General features: G+C 63.4%; 1 protein-coding gene across 1 annotated transcript; it reads left to right on the top strand.

The window, feature by feature from the left end:
* The first annotated feature begins 2740 nt into the window (after nt 1-2740).
* Nucleotides 2741-14911, top strand: EEF1A2 (eukaryotic translation elongation factor 1 alpha 2). Its single transcript, XM_034952093.3, has 8 exons — nt 2741-2971; nt 4214-4428; nt 6020-6199; nt 6954-7250; nt 8771-8921; nt 12171-12427; nt 13756-13990; nt 14502-14911. Exons 2-8 carry the CDS (start codon nt 4285-4287, stop codon nt 14627-14629), a joined length of 1392 nt encoding a protein of 463 aa, XP_034807984.1. The 5' UTR covers nt 2741-2971; nt 4214-4284; the 3' UTR covers nt 14630-14911.
* Nucleotides 14912-16686: the final 1775 nt, after the last annotated feature.

The following is a 16686-nucleotide window of genomic DNA, read 5'->3' as shown; positions in this document are numbered from 1 at the left end:
GCCTGCCCCCAGGGGAGCCCTGATTGGCTGGTGCCCTCTTGACTAGCCATTTCCCCCTCCCCCCACCCCCCCCCCAGGTTGTTGGTGAGGAGGGCACTGTGACCAGGGACTCAGATGCAAGAAGAGGGGCCCAAGTCCTGACCTGGGGGAGGGCAGGGAAAGCACAGGCCACAGGCCCCCCTACTTGCTGTGTGTCCTTGGACAGGAATCTTGGCCTTTCTGTGCCCAGTTGCCTCACAGGTTCTCAAGGTCCTCCAGCCAGCCTTGTGGGGCCTACCTTGTAGCCTCTGTCCCCGCAGCCCCCATCCCCGCACACTGTGCACGTGCACGGCCCCCTGTCCCCCGTCCCCCACACTGTGAACTCACACAGCTGGGCGACTTGGCTGTGACTAATTAGGATGCTTGGTACTTGAAGTCATTTGGTGCTACCCGGCCATTGACAAGTGTTTTGCCTGCTTGTTGTGCTATGACAGAATACCTGAGACTGGGTAATTATACATTACTTAAATTTAAAAATTTACTTTATAAAGTTTGCTTTATAAATTTATAAATTATTATAAGTAAACAGAAGTTTATTTCTCAGTCTGGAGGCCAGGAAGTCCAGGATCAAGGTGCTGCCATCTGGTAGGGCCTTCTTGCTGTGTCCTCACATGGGAGAAGGTGGAAGAGCAAGAGAGAACCCACTGCCACGAGTCCTGTTTATAGGGCACAAATCCATTCGGAAGGGCAAACCCTTTATGACCCAGACTCCTTCCCGAAAGCCCCAGCCCCCAACACTGTTGCATTGGGGATTAAGTTACAACTCGTGCACTTTGGGGACGTGGTCAGGCCACTGCCGTTATTCAGCAGTTAGCATTCCGTAGTTAGTAGTCATTCAGTCCTGTTCAGTCTCCGCGGTGGCTCGCAACCATCAGTGTGTTAGTGTTTAGCCTTGTGACCGCAGCCCCGTTAGCTGTGTGTTCCAAGTGTCTCTGGAACTGAGTCAGTGGCTCCCAGGACCCCGAGGGGCCACACCGTGGACCAAACGTGTCCTGGCGCCTGGGAGACCCTTTGGAGCAGCCACCGACACCCTTGCCCAGAGTCAGCACACAGGTGCTTTGGGGAGGATGCCACATTCCACTCTCAGGGGCCACTCCTGTGGGTGGCAAGGCCCCCCGGCACATGTGAGCCCCTGGCACTGCTATGGGTGAGCCGGGAGCCGAGGCGGAAGGGGTGTCTGGAAAAGGTAGCCCAGAGTCCTGGTGATCCCTTGGGGGAGTGGGGTGGGCATCCCCAGGACCCCGGCCTGGGCCACTCGAGCACCTGCAGCAAGCCCACTTCCCAAATCCCTGCCTAACCTTCAGGCTGCAGGGGAGGCGTTAAATATAGAGACCAGCTGGGTGGGGTGGGGCGGGCCTTGCTTTCTCGCCAGGCGGTTATTTTTATTCCTGGCTCCTGTTTGACGGCATCAGCAGCACTCGGAAGTGCCGGGGCACCTAGCAGGCCCTCCCTGCCTCCTCTCCTGCCTGTGGCCCAGGAGCCCAAGTCCCTGGACTCCTATGGGGCAGACGCAGCCACAGACCAGGGTCCTCCTGAGAGGCCCTCTCCACAGGCTGGGGAGAACTGTTTGGCCCCGACCCTGGGCCCCCACCTTTCCTTCCTCCTCACACCTGCCAGCGGGCCAGGTAGGGGTCCAGTCGCTGGGGATCTCCATGGATTTGCCCAGTGGCAGGTGCCGGGCCCGACCCGGGGCCTCCATGTCAACACCTAGTGGCACTCAGGGCTGAGAGGACAGGCGCCAGGGCTCTGCCCCCACTCAGCACACACCTCCCGAGACCCCGCTGGCAGGAAGATCCGAGTGCGTGGGGGTGGGGGGGGCAGCGTGGGAGGGAAGACCTGAATACCTGGGTGAGACGACAGGATCTTGGGGTCCGGGAGAAAGCCCCTGACCTTGGTCTTCACACAACACATGGCTGCCACATCCCCTTCCTCACAACCCACGTTGGTCATTACCCGCGTGTGCCAGGACCTCAGGGACTCCCCACTTCCTATAGAGCGTGGCCCGGTCTTTGGCTTGGCATCCTGACCCCATATGAGCATCAGCCGCAAGGCGCTGAGGTGCAGCGGGGTGGGGCGCTGGGCGGGGGGGCCTGGGTCTGTCTGGATCTGACTCGCCCTTGGCTGGCGCTGTTTCCCAGCAGCAGCTGGAGGTAGGCGCACCCGGAGGGGAGGGTCCCTGGAAGATGTCAGTGGGTCTGGGAGCGGGCTTCCGGCGTTCCCTGCACCGTGGGAGACCAGCCTCTCAGGGGGAGGGTGGTTCTGCGCTGGATCCTCGGGGCCTGTCATGGTGCGCCCAGGAGGGCAGGCACGTGAGGACAGGGACTGGAAACCAGCAGATTCCGGGGTTCCACCCTGAGGCCTGCACCCCCGGGCCTCATTAGGGAGAGCCCCTCAGAGCCGGGCTTCGTTGGTTCTTGGGCGTCCCCCATGAGCAGGGCCGGGGAGGGGCCGGTAGACCCAGGCTCGTCTCCCAGGCTGCAGCCCACCTGCTCCCCTCCCCCGCCTGCCGGCTCCGGTCCTCGGCGTCTGCCCTGTCCCAGGGGACCGCTTTTCGCGGCTCAAGCGTGTTCCTGCCCTGAGCCGGCTCTCGCCCCGTCTCCCGGGCCCGCCGCGCTCTCCCCGCGCCGTCTCCATCCCCGTCCCTCCCTCCCGCCGCCTCCCTGCCCTGCCCCCCGCCCCGCCCCCGCCCGCTGCGCGTTTCTCTCCCGCCTCCCGCGTCCGTCTTTGCAGCCCGCGCCTCCCGCATCCCCTCGCGTCCCCGTGGCGCCCGCCCGCGCGCGTCCGCGCCCCGCCCCCTCCCGCGCGGTTCCGCATTGGCGTGCTGCAGGGCGCGGTGCACTGCGCCGCCACCGTCAATAGGTGGACCCCCTCCCGGAGATAAAACCGCCGGCGCCGGCGCCGCCAGTCCCTCTGGCTGAGACCTCGGCTCCGGGTAAGGACGCTCGGCCCCCGGGCCTCCGCCCCCGCCCCCGTCTTCCGAAGAGGGACCCCCGGGGCCGGTCCTGGGGGGCAGAGGGTGGCCGGGCCCCGCACCCGCCCCCGCGCGCGCCCGGATTCCGGCTTCCGGGGGTCCCCGCGTCGGCCGGGCTGGGCCCGGGGGGGAGGGCGGCGCGGGGCGGCGGGGCCGGGTCCTGGGCGGCGATCGCCCCGTAGCCGTGACCTTGGGGCCGCGGGTCCCTGCGGGCTGGGGGCAGGGTCTTCAGTGCCGGGGGCTGATGGGGGTCGGGCTTCGGGGCGCTGGGCCAGAGGACGCTGAGGGAGGTGGTGAGATCTGGGGGCCCTGGCCTCCCCACCCCCACCCGTGTTCCCACCCCAGGGTGGCTTCTGTCCTCTTTCCCTCCCCCAGCCACCTGTCCCCGAGGAGCAGCGTGGGTTTCTCCACTGACCTCTGTGATGGGACAGGGCTGTGACCCAGGGCCCTGACCAGAGGGGAGGGGGCAGGGAGGGTGCCACCTATACCCCCACGGGGCCGAGGGCATCTCCACCTGGCACTTGCTGAGCTCGGCAGGGCCGGGTCCTCCTTCCTCAGGCTGGAACAGGGACCCCCACCTCCCGGCCGCTGTCTGTCCCTGTGAGAGTCCGGGAGGGGGGTGCCTAGAGCTATTCTGGGTCCCTAATCTGGGCAGCGCATCTCCGTCGGGGCTCTGGCCCAGCCTGCCGGGCAGGGATGAGGGGAAGATGGCGCCGTCCCTGCCTGAGGAGGGGAGTGGGGAGCAGTGGCCATCTCTCCCCGGTGGCAGCGGGTGGGGGTGGGGCGCCGTGTCCCTGGCCCTGCCGCCGGGGAGGGGAGTGCGCGTGCAGGACAGGGCCCTGGAGCGCTGGGCAGGTGACTCATCACCCGGCTCTGCTGGTCACGGACGTACCCAGCCTGGCGCTGCGTGGTCTCTCCAAATGGTGGCTAACCCCTTCCCAAGGAGCAGCCCGCGGGCTCCAACGCCCAGTTATTTACAGCAGATGGGGCTGTTTGGGCTCAAGTGTGGGGTGGGGGCAGTGCACAGCCTCTGCTTGCCCTGGCCAGGCCCAGCTGTGGGTGGGGGCCCTTCCCTCCCCACCAAACATGGGGGCTTGGTTTGTGGGCAGGGATGTGTGCCCAGCCTGTGCCGGGACAGTCTCTGCTGGTGTCTCCCCCTGGGGCTCCCCATCACCGGTCTCCCCAACACCACTGGCCCCACAGAATCACTGCAGCCCCCCTCGCCCTGAGCCAGAGCACCCCGGGTCCCGCCAGCCCCTCACACTCCCAGCAAAATGGGCAAGGAGAAGACCCACATCAACATCGTGGTCATCGGCCACGTGGACTCCGGAAAGTCCACCACCACGGGCCACCTCATCTACAAATGCGGAGGTATTGACAAAAGGACCATTGAGAAGTTCGAGAAGGAGGCGGCTGAGGTGAGCTCCCCAGGCTATGGTCTTGGCCCCCTGAGAAGGAACCCCCAACTCCCGTGGTGGCCAGGCTTGGCATCTCCCAGCCCCAGGGTATGGGGCTCAGGTGACCTCCTCCAGGGCAGGAGGGACCCCCGCTGTGGGGCACTCAGGCCTCAGAGGGTCTGGTGGGGCAGCCTCTCTCTTAGGGGGAGCTTGGTGGGGGAGGGGTGGCCATTGAGCTGCCGGACTTGCCCTGTGGTGAGGGAGGTGACCTGGGAGGGTCTGCAGAAGGCTCTGGAACTCTGCCATGTTGAGCTGGGGCTGGAGGGCCCTGGAGCCTTCCCCCCTTCCCCCCAGGGCCAAGGCTGGGGCTGGAGATGGTACTGCCCTCACTTGTCCTAGGGCCCTGCCAGGGCGCACGCTACTATTAATAGCTGATTGATGGGCAGCCGGCCCGTCTGCTCCATTTTCTTGTGCTGGGCTGTGGAGGGCTGCTGTCCAGGGCAGCCCTGGGGTGGGGGTCCTGGATGAGGTGACCCCCTAGCTGACCTTTTGAAGTGATTCCTCTTTGGTGGCTGAGACGGTGGTGGGGAGCGGTCATGAGACGGGGTCTGCTCTCTGGTCCCCATCCCCCACCCAGGACTCTGGGGAGAAGCCCACTCCTGGGAGGGCCTGTGGGAGCTCTCACCTGGATGATGAGGGCGGAGGCCAGGGCCCGAGGTGGGGGCACTCGCTGTCCTGGGCTGAGCCTCTGCCCTGGCAGGGTTGGGGGGTGCTCTGAGGTGCACCCCTGAGTTTGGGCTGCATCACCCTTTACCTGGCCTTGTCAGGAGGAGGCGGGGGTTTCAGAGGGCCGCTGTTTCAGGCCCCAGCTGGGTCCCATCTGGGTCTGCTCCAGACCGGGCAGCCTCCTGGAGGGCAGAGTCCTGTCTGTGCGAGGCCCTGGCGAGGAGTTCTGCCCAGCTGGGTAGTGACCGCCGCTGCTGCCCTGACTGCAGCCCGTCTCCTTCTGTGGGGGTCTCACTGGCCGAGGCCCCCCAGCTTCCCGTGTCCGGCAGAGCGGGGAAGGGGAGGAGAAGCCTCAGAGGGATGGGGAGGCTGGAGCAGCGGGAAGGAGCTGCGTTGCCAGGCCCTCCTCCTGACCTCATTCCGTTTTCCTTTCTCCTTACCTTAAAAAAAACACACACACAGAGGGTTATTTATCTGACAGCCCCAAACACGGTGGTATTATTGGCCTCTGGTTGAGGAAGGGATCTGGGGGCGTCCGCAGCTTCAGATAAAGGGGAGGCCTCGCCCGGGAGGGGTTTATCCCATCTGGCGGCTTCGCTCGTAGACCGAGCGACTCCCAGGCCCTTGCGCCACCTGCTGGTGGACGTGCGTAGCCGCGCCCATTTCGGAGCAGGTGCGGAGGCCGGCCCTGGGGGGCAGGGTCTGGATGTGGGGTCCCGACGGAGGGGGCCGGCGTCCCAGGACCCCGGCGGAGAGCAAGGGGGTGCTGGAGCCCATCTCCTGCCTCTCGCGGCCACTCTGCTGTAACAAGCAGCTCGCACCACCAGGGACTCCTGGGTCCTGGGTCCCGGGTCCTGCCCTCAGCCGTGACCCTCACCCGCTCCAGATGGGGAAGGGATCCTTCAAATATGCCTGGGTGCTGGACAAGCTGAAGGCGGAGCGTGAGCGCGGCATCACCATCGACATCTCCCTCTGGAAGTTCGAGACCACCAAGTACTACATCACCATCATCGATGCCCCCGGCCACCGCGACTTCATCAAGAACATGATCACGGGTACATCCCAGGTGAGCAGGGCACAGCAGGCGGGGCTGGGGGAGAGGCCGCTGCACCCTTCAAGGGACACTGGGGGCCCCTGGGGTCACTGGGATGGTGGGGTCTCCGGTGCTTCCTGTGAGGGCAGGGGACCCCTCACCTGGGCCACCCTCACCCAGTCTGGCTCAGAGCCCCCCTAAGGATGAATCCAGTGCTCTGGCATCTGAACCAGTGCCTGTGAAGACACCCAGCCAGTGTCAGAGTCCCCAGATAGATGGGGGCAGATGGGGACGCGGACACACCTTCATACATGGAGGGATTGGAGGCCAGGATGGGGAGAGTGAGCAGTGGGCAGAGGTGCCACTGGCCAGGTGTAGACTGTATGACATTTCAGGGCACTCACAGAGACTCACGGACACCCCAGACACAGCACCCTGCAGACAGCAGGACACATGCCACCACCTCCAAACTGCTTTGATAACTGTGACTTCAATCTGTCCTCAAGTGAGGAACAGGAGCAGACAGGCTGAGTGACTTGTCCAGGGACACACAGCCCACTGGTGGTGGAGCCAGGGCTGAACCTCGGTCCCCTGACCCAGGGCCTGGTGATGAGCCCCCATGCTGCCCTTGAAGTGGGGACCCCCATGCCTCCCTCCCCAAGGCCCCAGTGGGCTGCTCAGGCCCCAGCCCACTGCCTGGAGAGGCCTGGAAGTGAGGTGGGGCCAGGCTCGCTCTGTCCCCTGCCGGGCAGGCGGGGCAGGGCTCACTGTGTCCCCTGCCGGGCAGGCGGACTGCGCAGTGCTGATCGTGGCGGCGGGCGTGGGCGAGTTCGAGGCGGGCATCTCCAAGAATGGGCAGACGCGGGAGCATGCCCTGCTGGCCTACACGCTGGGTGTGAAGCAGCTCATCGTGGGCGTGAACAAAATGGACTCCACGGAGCCGGCCTACAGCGAGAAGCGCTACGACGAGATCGTCAAGGAAGTCAGTGCCTACATCAAGAAGATCGGCTACAACCCGGCCACCGTGCCCTTTGTGCCCATCTCCGGCTGGCACGGCGACAACATGCTGGAGCCCTCCCCCAACGTGAGTGGCAGCTAGGGCGGGGCGGGCCACAGGAGCTGGCTGGACCCCCTGGGCCAGAGCGAGGCACCGGCAGGTGGCAGGGGGAGGTCGAGGGCCTGTCCCCGGGAAATTCAAGTTCCCCTCGAAACCTGCTGGGTTTCCCTAACTGGCTCAGGGCCCGGCGGGGAGCCCCCTCCCCCTCAGCACCGGGCTTTGCTCCTACACTCAGCCTCCCACGCGGCTGGCCGGGGCCAGGGCCCATCCACGATGTCAACACAGCAGGGGCAGCGGCCTCCAGCACCAGGCCCATGTGCTTGGTCTCCAGAGCCCTGCCATGGGGGTGGTCGGTTTCATCTCTGCCAGGCCATTGTCCTGGTCCTGGACACCGTGCAGGGGCTTTGGGCTGGGCCGTGGGGGCCTCCTTGGCTGCCTCCCCTGGGATCTTGGAGCAGGGTTGGGCTTTGGGAAGTGTGCATGCTTCTGGGCTTGCTGGGATGGCCAAGGGTTGGCTCTTGGCTGATCACCTGGGAGCTCAACGTGCGAACAGTCTGTAGCCCAGGGACTCTGCCTTGGCTGGAGGTGACGCGTGGAGACACTTGCAGAACCTGAGACTGTTCCCAAGGTTCTCCAAGCCAGAGGAGACCCCAGAATGGCCGCCACTAGGCTCTGCCAGCACTGTCGCTGCCCACAGTGAGGGTGCAGGTGTGGAGTCTAGAGACAGCAGGGAGACAGACCAGCAGCACTGAGCCTGGAGCTGAGGTCTGGGGACAGAACTGAGAGGGACTCCCCCAGCTCCGCCTCCATCTCACGAGGCTCGGTGTTGTTTACCTGTGATGGCGTTTTCCTCATGGGGTATCATGTGGCGAACGCCATTCTCCCCTCCCCAGGGAGGCCTCCAGCCATCAGGGACCCTGCACTCCCCTCTGGCCTGAGCTGCTAGGTGGCCCGTGCTTACACAGGCCCTGGGGGGCTGGGGCACTGTGCTGCCGGCCCCCTCCCCTGCTCCCTGTTTGTGGCAGGTGGCCCAGAGGGAGGCTTCATGGGATGGGAGTGGGGGCCACACTAGGAGAAGCTCCGGACAAGGCTGGGCCAAGCTCGGAGGCAGCACAGTGTCCAGAAGCTAGGGTGGGGCGAGGCTCCTCCTCCAGCTCTGTACCTGGCCTGGCCCTTGGCCAGACTCAGCATCCTCCTAGTCAAGTCATCTGCCCTGCCTGGAGCTTATGGTCAGGGGCCCGGGGTTTCGGGGACTTGGGGCTGGACTGGGGGTTTGTTCACAGTGTCAGCAACTCCTGAGCAGCCTGGGCTGGGAAGGCTGCTTTCCCTCTTTGTCCTCCTCCTTTTAAGAGGGATCTCCTTCCCAGAGTCCCTGTGATGCTGGGGCTATGGGCTGGGGAGGAGCAGGGTGGGGAAATTCCTTATGTCAAAGGGCACGAGGCAAGTTTAGCCTGAACAGCAGTACTCCTGGAAGCACCCTGGGGAGGCCTGAGGGTGGGGAGGCCACCAATGTCTCTTAACGGATTGATTTTCTCCCTTTGGTCCAGATGCCGTGGTTCAAGGGCTGGAAGGTGGAGCGTAAGGAGGGCAACGCAAGCGGCGTGTCCCTGCTGGAGGCCCTGGACACCATCCTGCCCCCCACGCGCCCCACGGACAAGCCCCTGCGTCTGCCGCTGCAGGACGTGTACAAGATCGGCGGTGAGCAAGGGCGCCGTGCTGGAGCTCCTGCCTGGCCAGCTCTGCCTGCCCTAGACCAGGGGCCCCTACAAGGCATCTCAAGACTGGGCTGTCTCCAATCTCTCCCCTTACCACACACTTTCTGTGGGACAGTCCATCCCACATCCATCCATCCATCCACCCACCTCCCCACCCATCCATCCTCTGTCCATCCATCCACCCATCCATCTATCCACCTCTCCATCCATCTATCTATCCATCCATCCATCCATCGATCCATCTCCCCACCCATCCATCCATCCATCCATTGTCCCATCCATCCATCCTTCTCTCTATCCAACCATCTCTCCATCTCTCCATCCATCCACCTCCCCACCCATCCATCCTTCTGTCCATCAATCCATCCATCCATCCATCCATCCACCTCTCCATCCATCCATCCATCTCCCCACCCATCCATCCTTCTCTCTATCCATCCATCCATCCATCCATCCATTGATTGTCCCACCCATCCATCCTTCTCTCTATCCCTCCATCCATCCATCCATGCATCCATCCATCCATCCATTGTCCCACCCATCCATCCTTCTCTCTATCCATCCATCCATCCACCTCCCCACCCATCCATCCTTCTGTCCATCCATCCATCCATCCATCTCTCCATCCATCCATCCATCGTCTCAACCATCCATCCTTCTCTCTATCCATCCATCCATCCATCCCTCCATCCATCCATCCATCCATCTCCCCACCCATCCATCCTTCTCTCTATCCATCCATCTATTGTCCCACCCATCCATCCTTCTATCTCTCCATCCATCCATCTCCCCATCCATCCATCCATCCATCCACTCACCCACCTCCCCACCCATCCATCCTTCTGTACATCCATCCGTCCATCCATCCACCCACCTCCCTATCCATCCATCCTTCCATCCATCCATTTCCCCATCTATCCATCCATCCATCCATCTATCCACCCACCTCCCCACCCATACATCCTTCTGTCCGTCCATCCATCCATCCATCCATCCATCTCCCCACCCGTCCATCCTTCTATCCATCCATCCATCCATTGTCCCACCCATCCATCCTTCTCTCTATCCATCCATCCATCTCCCCATCCATCCATCCATCCACTCACCTACCTCCCTACCCATCCATCCTTCTGTCCATCCACACATCCACCCATCTCCCCATCCATCCATCCACCCACCTCCCCCATCCATCGTTGTATCCGTCCTTCTATCCATCCATCCATCCATCCACCAACCTCCCCATCTAACCATCCATCCATCCACCTCCCCATCCATCCATCCACCCACACACCCACCCACCTCCCCACCCATCCATCCTTCTGTCCATCCACCCATCTACCCACCTCCCAATCCATCCATCCATCCACCCACCTCCCCACCCATCCATCCTTCATCCATCCATCCATCCACCTCTCCATTCATCCATCCACCCACTCACCCACCTCCCCACCCATCCATCCTTCTGTCCATCCACCCATCCACCCACCTCTCCATCCATCCATCCATGCATCCATCCATCCATCCACCCACCCACCTCCCCACTCATCCATCCATCCACCCACCCACCTCCCCACCCATCCATCCATCCACCCATCCACCCACCCACCCACTCACCTCCCCACCCATCCATCATCTATCCATCTATCCATCTCTCCATCCATCCACCCACCCACCCACCTCCCCACCCATCCATCCTTCTATCCATCCACCCATCCACCCATCCATCCATCCATCCATCCCTCCCCATCCATCCATCCATCTCCCTACCCATTCATCCTTCTGTCCATCCACCCATCCACCTATCCATCCATCCACCTCCCCATCCATCCACTTCCCCATCCATCCATCCATCCATCCATTCATTCATCCATCTCCCCATCCACCCATCCACCTCTCTATCCATCCATCTCCCCACCCAGCCATCCTTCCCTCCATCATCCATCCATCCATCTCATCCATCCATTCATCTCCTCATCCATCCATCCATCCATCCATCCATCCATCCACCCACCTCCCCGTCCGTCCGTCCATCCATCCATCCATCTATCCCCCCATCCATCCATCTATCCATCCATCCATCCATCCATCCATCCATCCATCCACCTCCCCATCCATCCATTCATCCACCCACCTTCCTATCCATCCATCCTTCTGTCCATCCACTCATCTACCTCCTCATCCATCCATCCATCCATCCATCCACCAATCCATCCATCCATCTCCCTACTCATCCATCTCCCCACCCATCCTTCTGTCCATCCACCTCCCCATCCATCTACCACCCCATTCATCCATCCATCCATCCATCCACCCACCTCCCCATCCATCCGTCCATCCATCCATCCATCCCACCAAGAAGAGAAACCATAAACAAATCTGAGACCCCAGAGAAGGGCACTGATAGGAGACCCCCAGCCAGTGGGCTGCAGCCAAAGATGTTGCAGGCATCTCTCTGTGCACCGTGGGGGCATCATGCTCACCCCAGCACAGAGCACAGCCACTGGCCTCAGTGAAGTTGGCTGGAGGCTACAACGGGCCCCCCTCACAGCCCTGGGAGGTGAGGGTGGAGACCCAGTAGCCTGGGGGGGGACAAGACCCCCATGTGGCAGCTGCACAATTGGTTTAAGTAGATCCATGAGAAATGCCAGGGATGCTCAGGTGCCGCTGTGCCTGTGCTGCATCTGGCTGAGAGGCCCCTTTAATGATAGAGACCTGCAGCATCCAAGTGGGGCCCAGAGAGCCTGCAGGGAGCAGGGAGCAGGGCCCGCAGGGAGCAGGGAGCAGGGCCACCAGACCCTAGGCAGAAGCAGTCAGTCGCCCCACCCACACTCACAGGGAGGAGTCCTCAGACAAAGGAGGGGTCCCATAGTGCCTCCTTTGAGGGAAAGTGCTCTCCGGGGGCAAGGATGGGACCCCAGGTTCAGACAGCCCCTCTCTGCCCATCCTCCCCCTTCTCTGTCCCTGTGGCTTTTCCTTGGGTTCCTGGGAGCTCTGCTGCTCAGCCTCTTATTTCCCCAGCTGGGTGGGAGAGCCCCCACTTCCCTTGGAATCTCTGTGTCTGCCTTGTCCCTGGCCTCCCTTCCCCTGCACTCCGCCCATGTGGCCCCAACCCCCAGGCCTGTCGGGGGGATCCAGTCCCAGGCTTTGTTGGTTTCCAGGCTCTGTCCCCGAATATCCTGCCCCAGCATCCCCTCGGGCCCCACCTTCCCCTCACACCCCCTCCCCTCTGCAGGCATTGGCACGGTGCCCGTGGGCCGGGTGGAGACCGGCATCCTGCGGCCGGGCATGGTGGTGACCTTTGCGCCAGTGAACATCACCACTGAGGTGAAGTCAGTGGAGATGCACCACGAGGCTCTGAGCGAAGCTCTGCCCGGCGACAACGTCGGCTTCAATGTGAAGAACGTGTCGGTGAAGGACATCCGGCGGGGCAACGTGTGTGGGGACAGCAAGTCTGACCCGCCGCAGGAGGCTGCTCAGTTCACCTCCCAGGTGGGGGGCTGCGCCGGGTCCAGGGGGCTGGCGCCTGCTGGACAGCAGCAGGACTGTCCTGGGTGAGGCTGCTGTCGGCAGGTGGCCTGGCGTAGGGAGAAAACCGGACCCTCAGGCTGGGCGCAGTGGCTCACGCCTGTAATCCCAGCACTTTGAGAGGCCGAGGCGGGCAGATCACGAGGTCAAGAGATCAAGTCCATCCTGGTCAACATGGTGAAACCCCGTCTCTACTAAAAATACAAAAATTAGCCAGGCGTGGTGGCACGTGCCTGTAGTCCCAGCTATCAGGAAGCTGAGGCAGGAGAATCGCTTGAACCTGGGAGGCGGAGGTTGCAGTGAGCCGAGATTGCGCCACTGCACTCCAGCCTGCGTGACAGAGCGAGACTTCGTCTCAAAAGAAAAAAAAAAAAAAAAAGAAAAGGGACCCGCATTCCACCGAGGGGGCCACCGAGCACTCAACGAGGGGATCAATCAGTTCTGGGAGGGGTGCAGGCCCTGTGGCTCCCAGCCTGTGTGCAATCCCGGGTCTGTCTTCCACGCTGCACTGCTGGGATGCCCAGCCTTTGAGGTCCTACATTCGTCCTGGAAAAATGCTTTTGTTAACTTACTGCCTGAGACATCTCTGTCATACTTTTATTCTCTACAGTCTTCATTGCCCCTCTTTGCTGGCCTCTTCATATGATTTATTTATTTATTTTTGAGACGGAGTCTCGCTCTGTTGCCCAGGCTGGAGGGCAGTGGCGCGATCTCGGCTCACTGCAACCTCCGCCTCCCGGGTTCAAGTGATTCTCCTGCCTCAGCCTCCCAAGTAGGTAAGATTACAGGCATGCGCCACCACGCCTGGCTAATTTTTTTTTTATTAGTAGATACGGGGTTTCGCCATGTTGGCCAGGCTGGTCTCGAACTCCTGACCTCAAGTGATCCACGTGCGTCAGCCTCCCAAAGTACTGGGATTACAGGCGTGAGCCACCGTGCCCGGCCTCGTCATATGATTTTTAAAAGTGGCTTTATTGAGATACAACTGAAACACAGGAATTGAGGTCCAGTTTTGTCACCCGCCCCCTTAGTTCCAGCTGAGGTTGGCCGTGTAAGTGCTGCCCCTGCCCCTTCGAAACAATGAATCTCAGTTGTTTATCTTTTGCTTAATGAGGATGTTGAGGTTCAGGTCTGGGGGCTGGGTCCTCAGAGCCTGAGCCTCCTCCAGTCAGCACTCCAGGCTCAGGAGCCCGTGCAGAGGGGCCGGTGACTGGGCCTCCCAGCCCCGCTCTGGCGCCCTCCCGGTGCCCACCGCCGATGTGCCTGATGGCCGCCTGTGGCTCTGCTCGCAGGTCATCATCCTGAACCACCCGGGGCAGATTAGCGCCGGCTACTCCCCGGTCATCGACTGCCACACAGCCCACATCGCCTGCAAGTTTGCGGAGCTGAAGGAGAAGATTGACCGGCGCTCTGGCAAGAAGCTGGAGGACAACCCCAAGTCCCTGAAGTCTGGAGACGCGGCCATCGTGGAGATGGTGCCGGGAAAGCCCATGTGTGTGGAGAGCTTCTCCCAGTACCCGCCTCTCGGTGAGCCGGGGTGGTCCGGGGAGGTGCAGCCCCCAGGCTGTGGCTGATCCAGGCTGAGGGCAGAGGACTGCGGGGATGGGGCGCTGGGGACAGCAGTGGGCCCCCTTTCCTGCGGAGCTTGGCCCAGAGCATGGCAGGAGAGCCACGGCCTCCGTGTCACTGAGTGCAGGTGACCCTGCCCAGACGACCTGGGGTGGGCCCTGTGTGCAGACGAGGCCCCGAAAGTGAGGGAGGCCCCGCGAGTGAGGAAGGCCCGCAGTCATCCAGTGGCAGCGTTAGGGCTGCCCCCGTCCCGTGGCCGCCCCGCAGACCGTGGAGCAGCCGCCCAGGCAGGACTCCGGCGAGGCCGGCCCGTCTTCACAAGGGCGCGCTCTGCGCTAAGCGTGTTCCGGGGACGTTCCCGACCCGGCTTCGTTCCCGCGGTTGCGCCCCCGCCCAGCGAGAGCCCTGGGGTTGTGGGGGGGGGGACAAGTCCTCCGGCCCCGCCCACACGCCGCCCCCCGCCCCCCAGGCCGCTTCGCCGTGCGCGACATGAGGCAGACGGTGGCCGTGGGCGTCATCAAGAACGTGGAGAAGAAGAGCGGCGGCGCCGGCAAGGTCACCAAGTCGGCGCAGAAGGCGCAGAAGGCGGGCAAGTGAAGCGCGGGCGCCCGCGGCGCGACCCTCCCCGGCGGCGCCGCGCTCCGAACCCCGGCCCGGCCCCCGCCCCGCCCCCGCCCCGCGCGCCGCTCCGGCGCCCCGCACCCCCGCCAGGCGCATGTCTGCACCTCCGCTTGCCAGAGGCCCTCGGTCAGCGACTGGATGCTCGCCATCAAGGTCCAGTGGAAGTTCTTCAAGAGGAAAGGCGCCCCCGCCCCAGGCTTCCGCGCCCAGCGCTCGCCACGCTCAGTGCCCGTTTTACCAATAAACTGAGCGACCCCAGAGCCGTGTGCGCCTGCTGCTGGGGGGTGGGCCCCGCACCCCCCGCCCCCGCCCGCGCTCCCCGGACCCCCTCCCTGCCCAAGTGGCCGGCCCAGCATCCTTCACTCCCTGCCCGGGGACCCCAGGGTGGGCGGTGGGCCTGCAAGAGTGGTCCCATGCGCTGCACAGGGTGAGCGCTGAGCGCTCGGTGAGGAGTGCCTGGTGTCCCCCAGGCCGTGGCCCAGCAGCAAGACCCCATCCGAAGGCCAGGTGGCCTGGGTGGCTGTGAGGGGCTTCTCCATGGCTACTCAGGGCAGAGAATGGTGCCTTCAGATCCACAGAACCAGGCTGCGGGTTTTGGGATCTCTGGGGGCCGCATGAGAGCTGAGGGCTCCTCCACCGCGAGTGACTGTCACACACACACTCATTCTTCCCCTGGCCCGCACGCCTGATCTCACTCTCCTGCTAAGCCGGTCACCTGTGGCTGCAGCCTGTACCTATCCATCCTGCTCCCAGGTCCAGGCCCTCTGTACGTGGTTGTAGGAACTCCAGCCCCCGAACCCAGGAGGCTGGTGACTTCAGTCAGTGGGCTGGGGGCTTTGGGTCTTCCCTAGTCTCTCTGGGCTAGAACCTGCCCCGACCTTGGCTGGGAAGAGTGGACGGGTGGGGAGAGGGGAGGACAGCTCCTTTCCACCCCTCCCTGCTCTGGGAAAGCGGCCCCGGCCCACAGCCAGTCATGCTGCAGCAGGTGAACGTCGGGGTGGAGGGTGAGCAGGTTCCCTGAGGATGCAGAGGAGGGTCAGGGTGGAGGGTGGGCAGCTTCCCTGAGGATGCGGAGGAGGGTGGGGTGGAGGGTGGGCAGGTTCCCTGAGGATGCGGAGGAGGGTGGGGTGGAGGGTGGGCAGGCTCCCTGAGGATGCGGAGGAGGGTGGGGTGGAGGGTGGGCAGGCTCCCTGAGGATGCAGAGGAGGGTGGGGTGGAGGGTGGGCAGGCTCCCTGAGGATGCGGAGGAGGGTGGGGTGGAGGATGGGCAGGCTCCCTGAGGATGCGGAGGAGGGTGGGGTGGAGGATGGGCAGCTTCCCTGAGGATGCGGAGGAGGGTGGGGTGGAGGATGGGCAGGTTCCCTGAGGATGCGGAGGAGGGTGGGGTGGAGGATGGGCAGCTTCCCTGAGGATGCGGAGGAGGGTCGGGGTGGAGGGTGGGCAGGTTCCCTGAGGATGCGGAGGAGGGTGGGGTGGAGGGTGGGCAGGCTCCCTGAGGATGCAGAGGAGGGTGGGGTGGAGGGTGGGCAGGCTCCCTGAGGATGCAGAGGAGGGTGGGGTGGAGGGTGGGCAGGCTCCCTGAGGATGCGGAGGAGGGTGGGGTGGAGGATGGGCAGGCTCCCTGAGGATGCGGAGGAGGGTCGGGTGGAGGGTGGGCAGGTTCCCTGAGGATGCGGAGGAGGGTCGGGTGGAGGATGGGCAGGTTCCCTGAGGATGAAGAGGAGGGTTGGGTGGAGGGTGGGCAGGTTGCCTGAGGATGCAGGTGAGGTCAGGGTGGAGGATGGGCAGGTTCCCTGAGGATGCGGAGGAGGGTCGGGTGGAGGGTGGGCAGGTTCCCTGAGGATGCAGGTGAGGTCAGGGTGGAGGGTGGGCAGGTTCCCTGAGGATGCAGGTGAGGTCAGGGTGGAGGATGGGCAGGTTCCCTGAGGATGCAGAGGAGGGTTGGGGGGAAGGGTGGGCAGGTTCCCTGAGGATGCGGAGCAGGGTCGGGTGGAGGGTGGGCAGGTTCCCTGAGGATGCAGGTGAGGTCAGGG

The sequence above is a fragment of the Pan paniscus genome, chromosome 21, assembly GCF_029289425.2.
Source record: "Pan paniscus chromosome 21, NHGRI_mPanPan1-v2.0_pri, whole genome shotgun sequence".
NCBI lineage: Eukaryota > Metazoa > Chordata > Mammalia > Primates > Hominidae > Pan > Pan paniscus.
The sequence above is the reverse complement of the archived record's forward strand: the minus strand, read 5'-3'. Positions and strand labels throughout refer to the sequence as shown.

Coding starts and splice junctions, on each gene's coding strand:
- EEF1A2 (XM_034952093.3), top strand. CDS start 4,285: ATGGGCAAGGAGAAGACCCACATCAACATCGTGGTCATCGGCCACGTG. Junction 4,429..6,019: donor TCGAGAAGGAGGCGGCTGAG/GTGAGCTCCCCA, acceptor CACCCGCTCCAG/ATGGGGAAGGGATCCTTCAA. Junction 12,428..13,755: donor CTGCTCAGTTCACCTCCCAG/GTGGGGGGCTGC, acceptor CTCTGCTCGCAG/GTCATCATCCTGAACCACCC.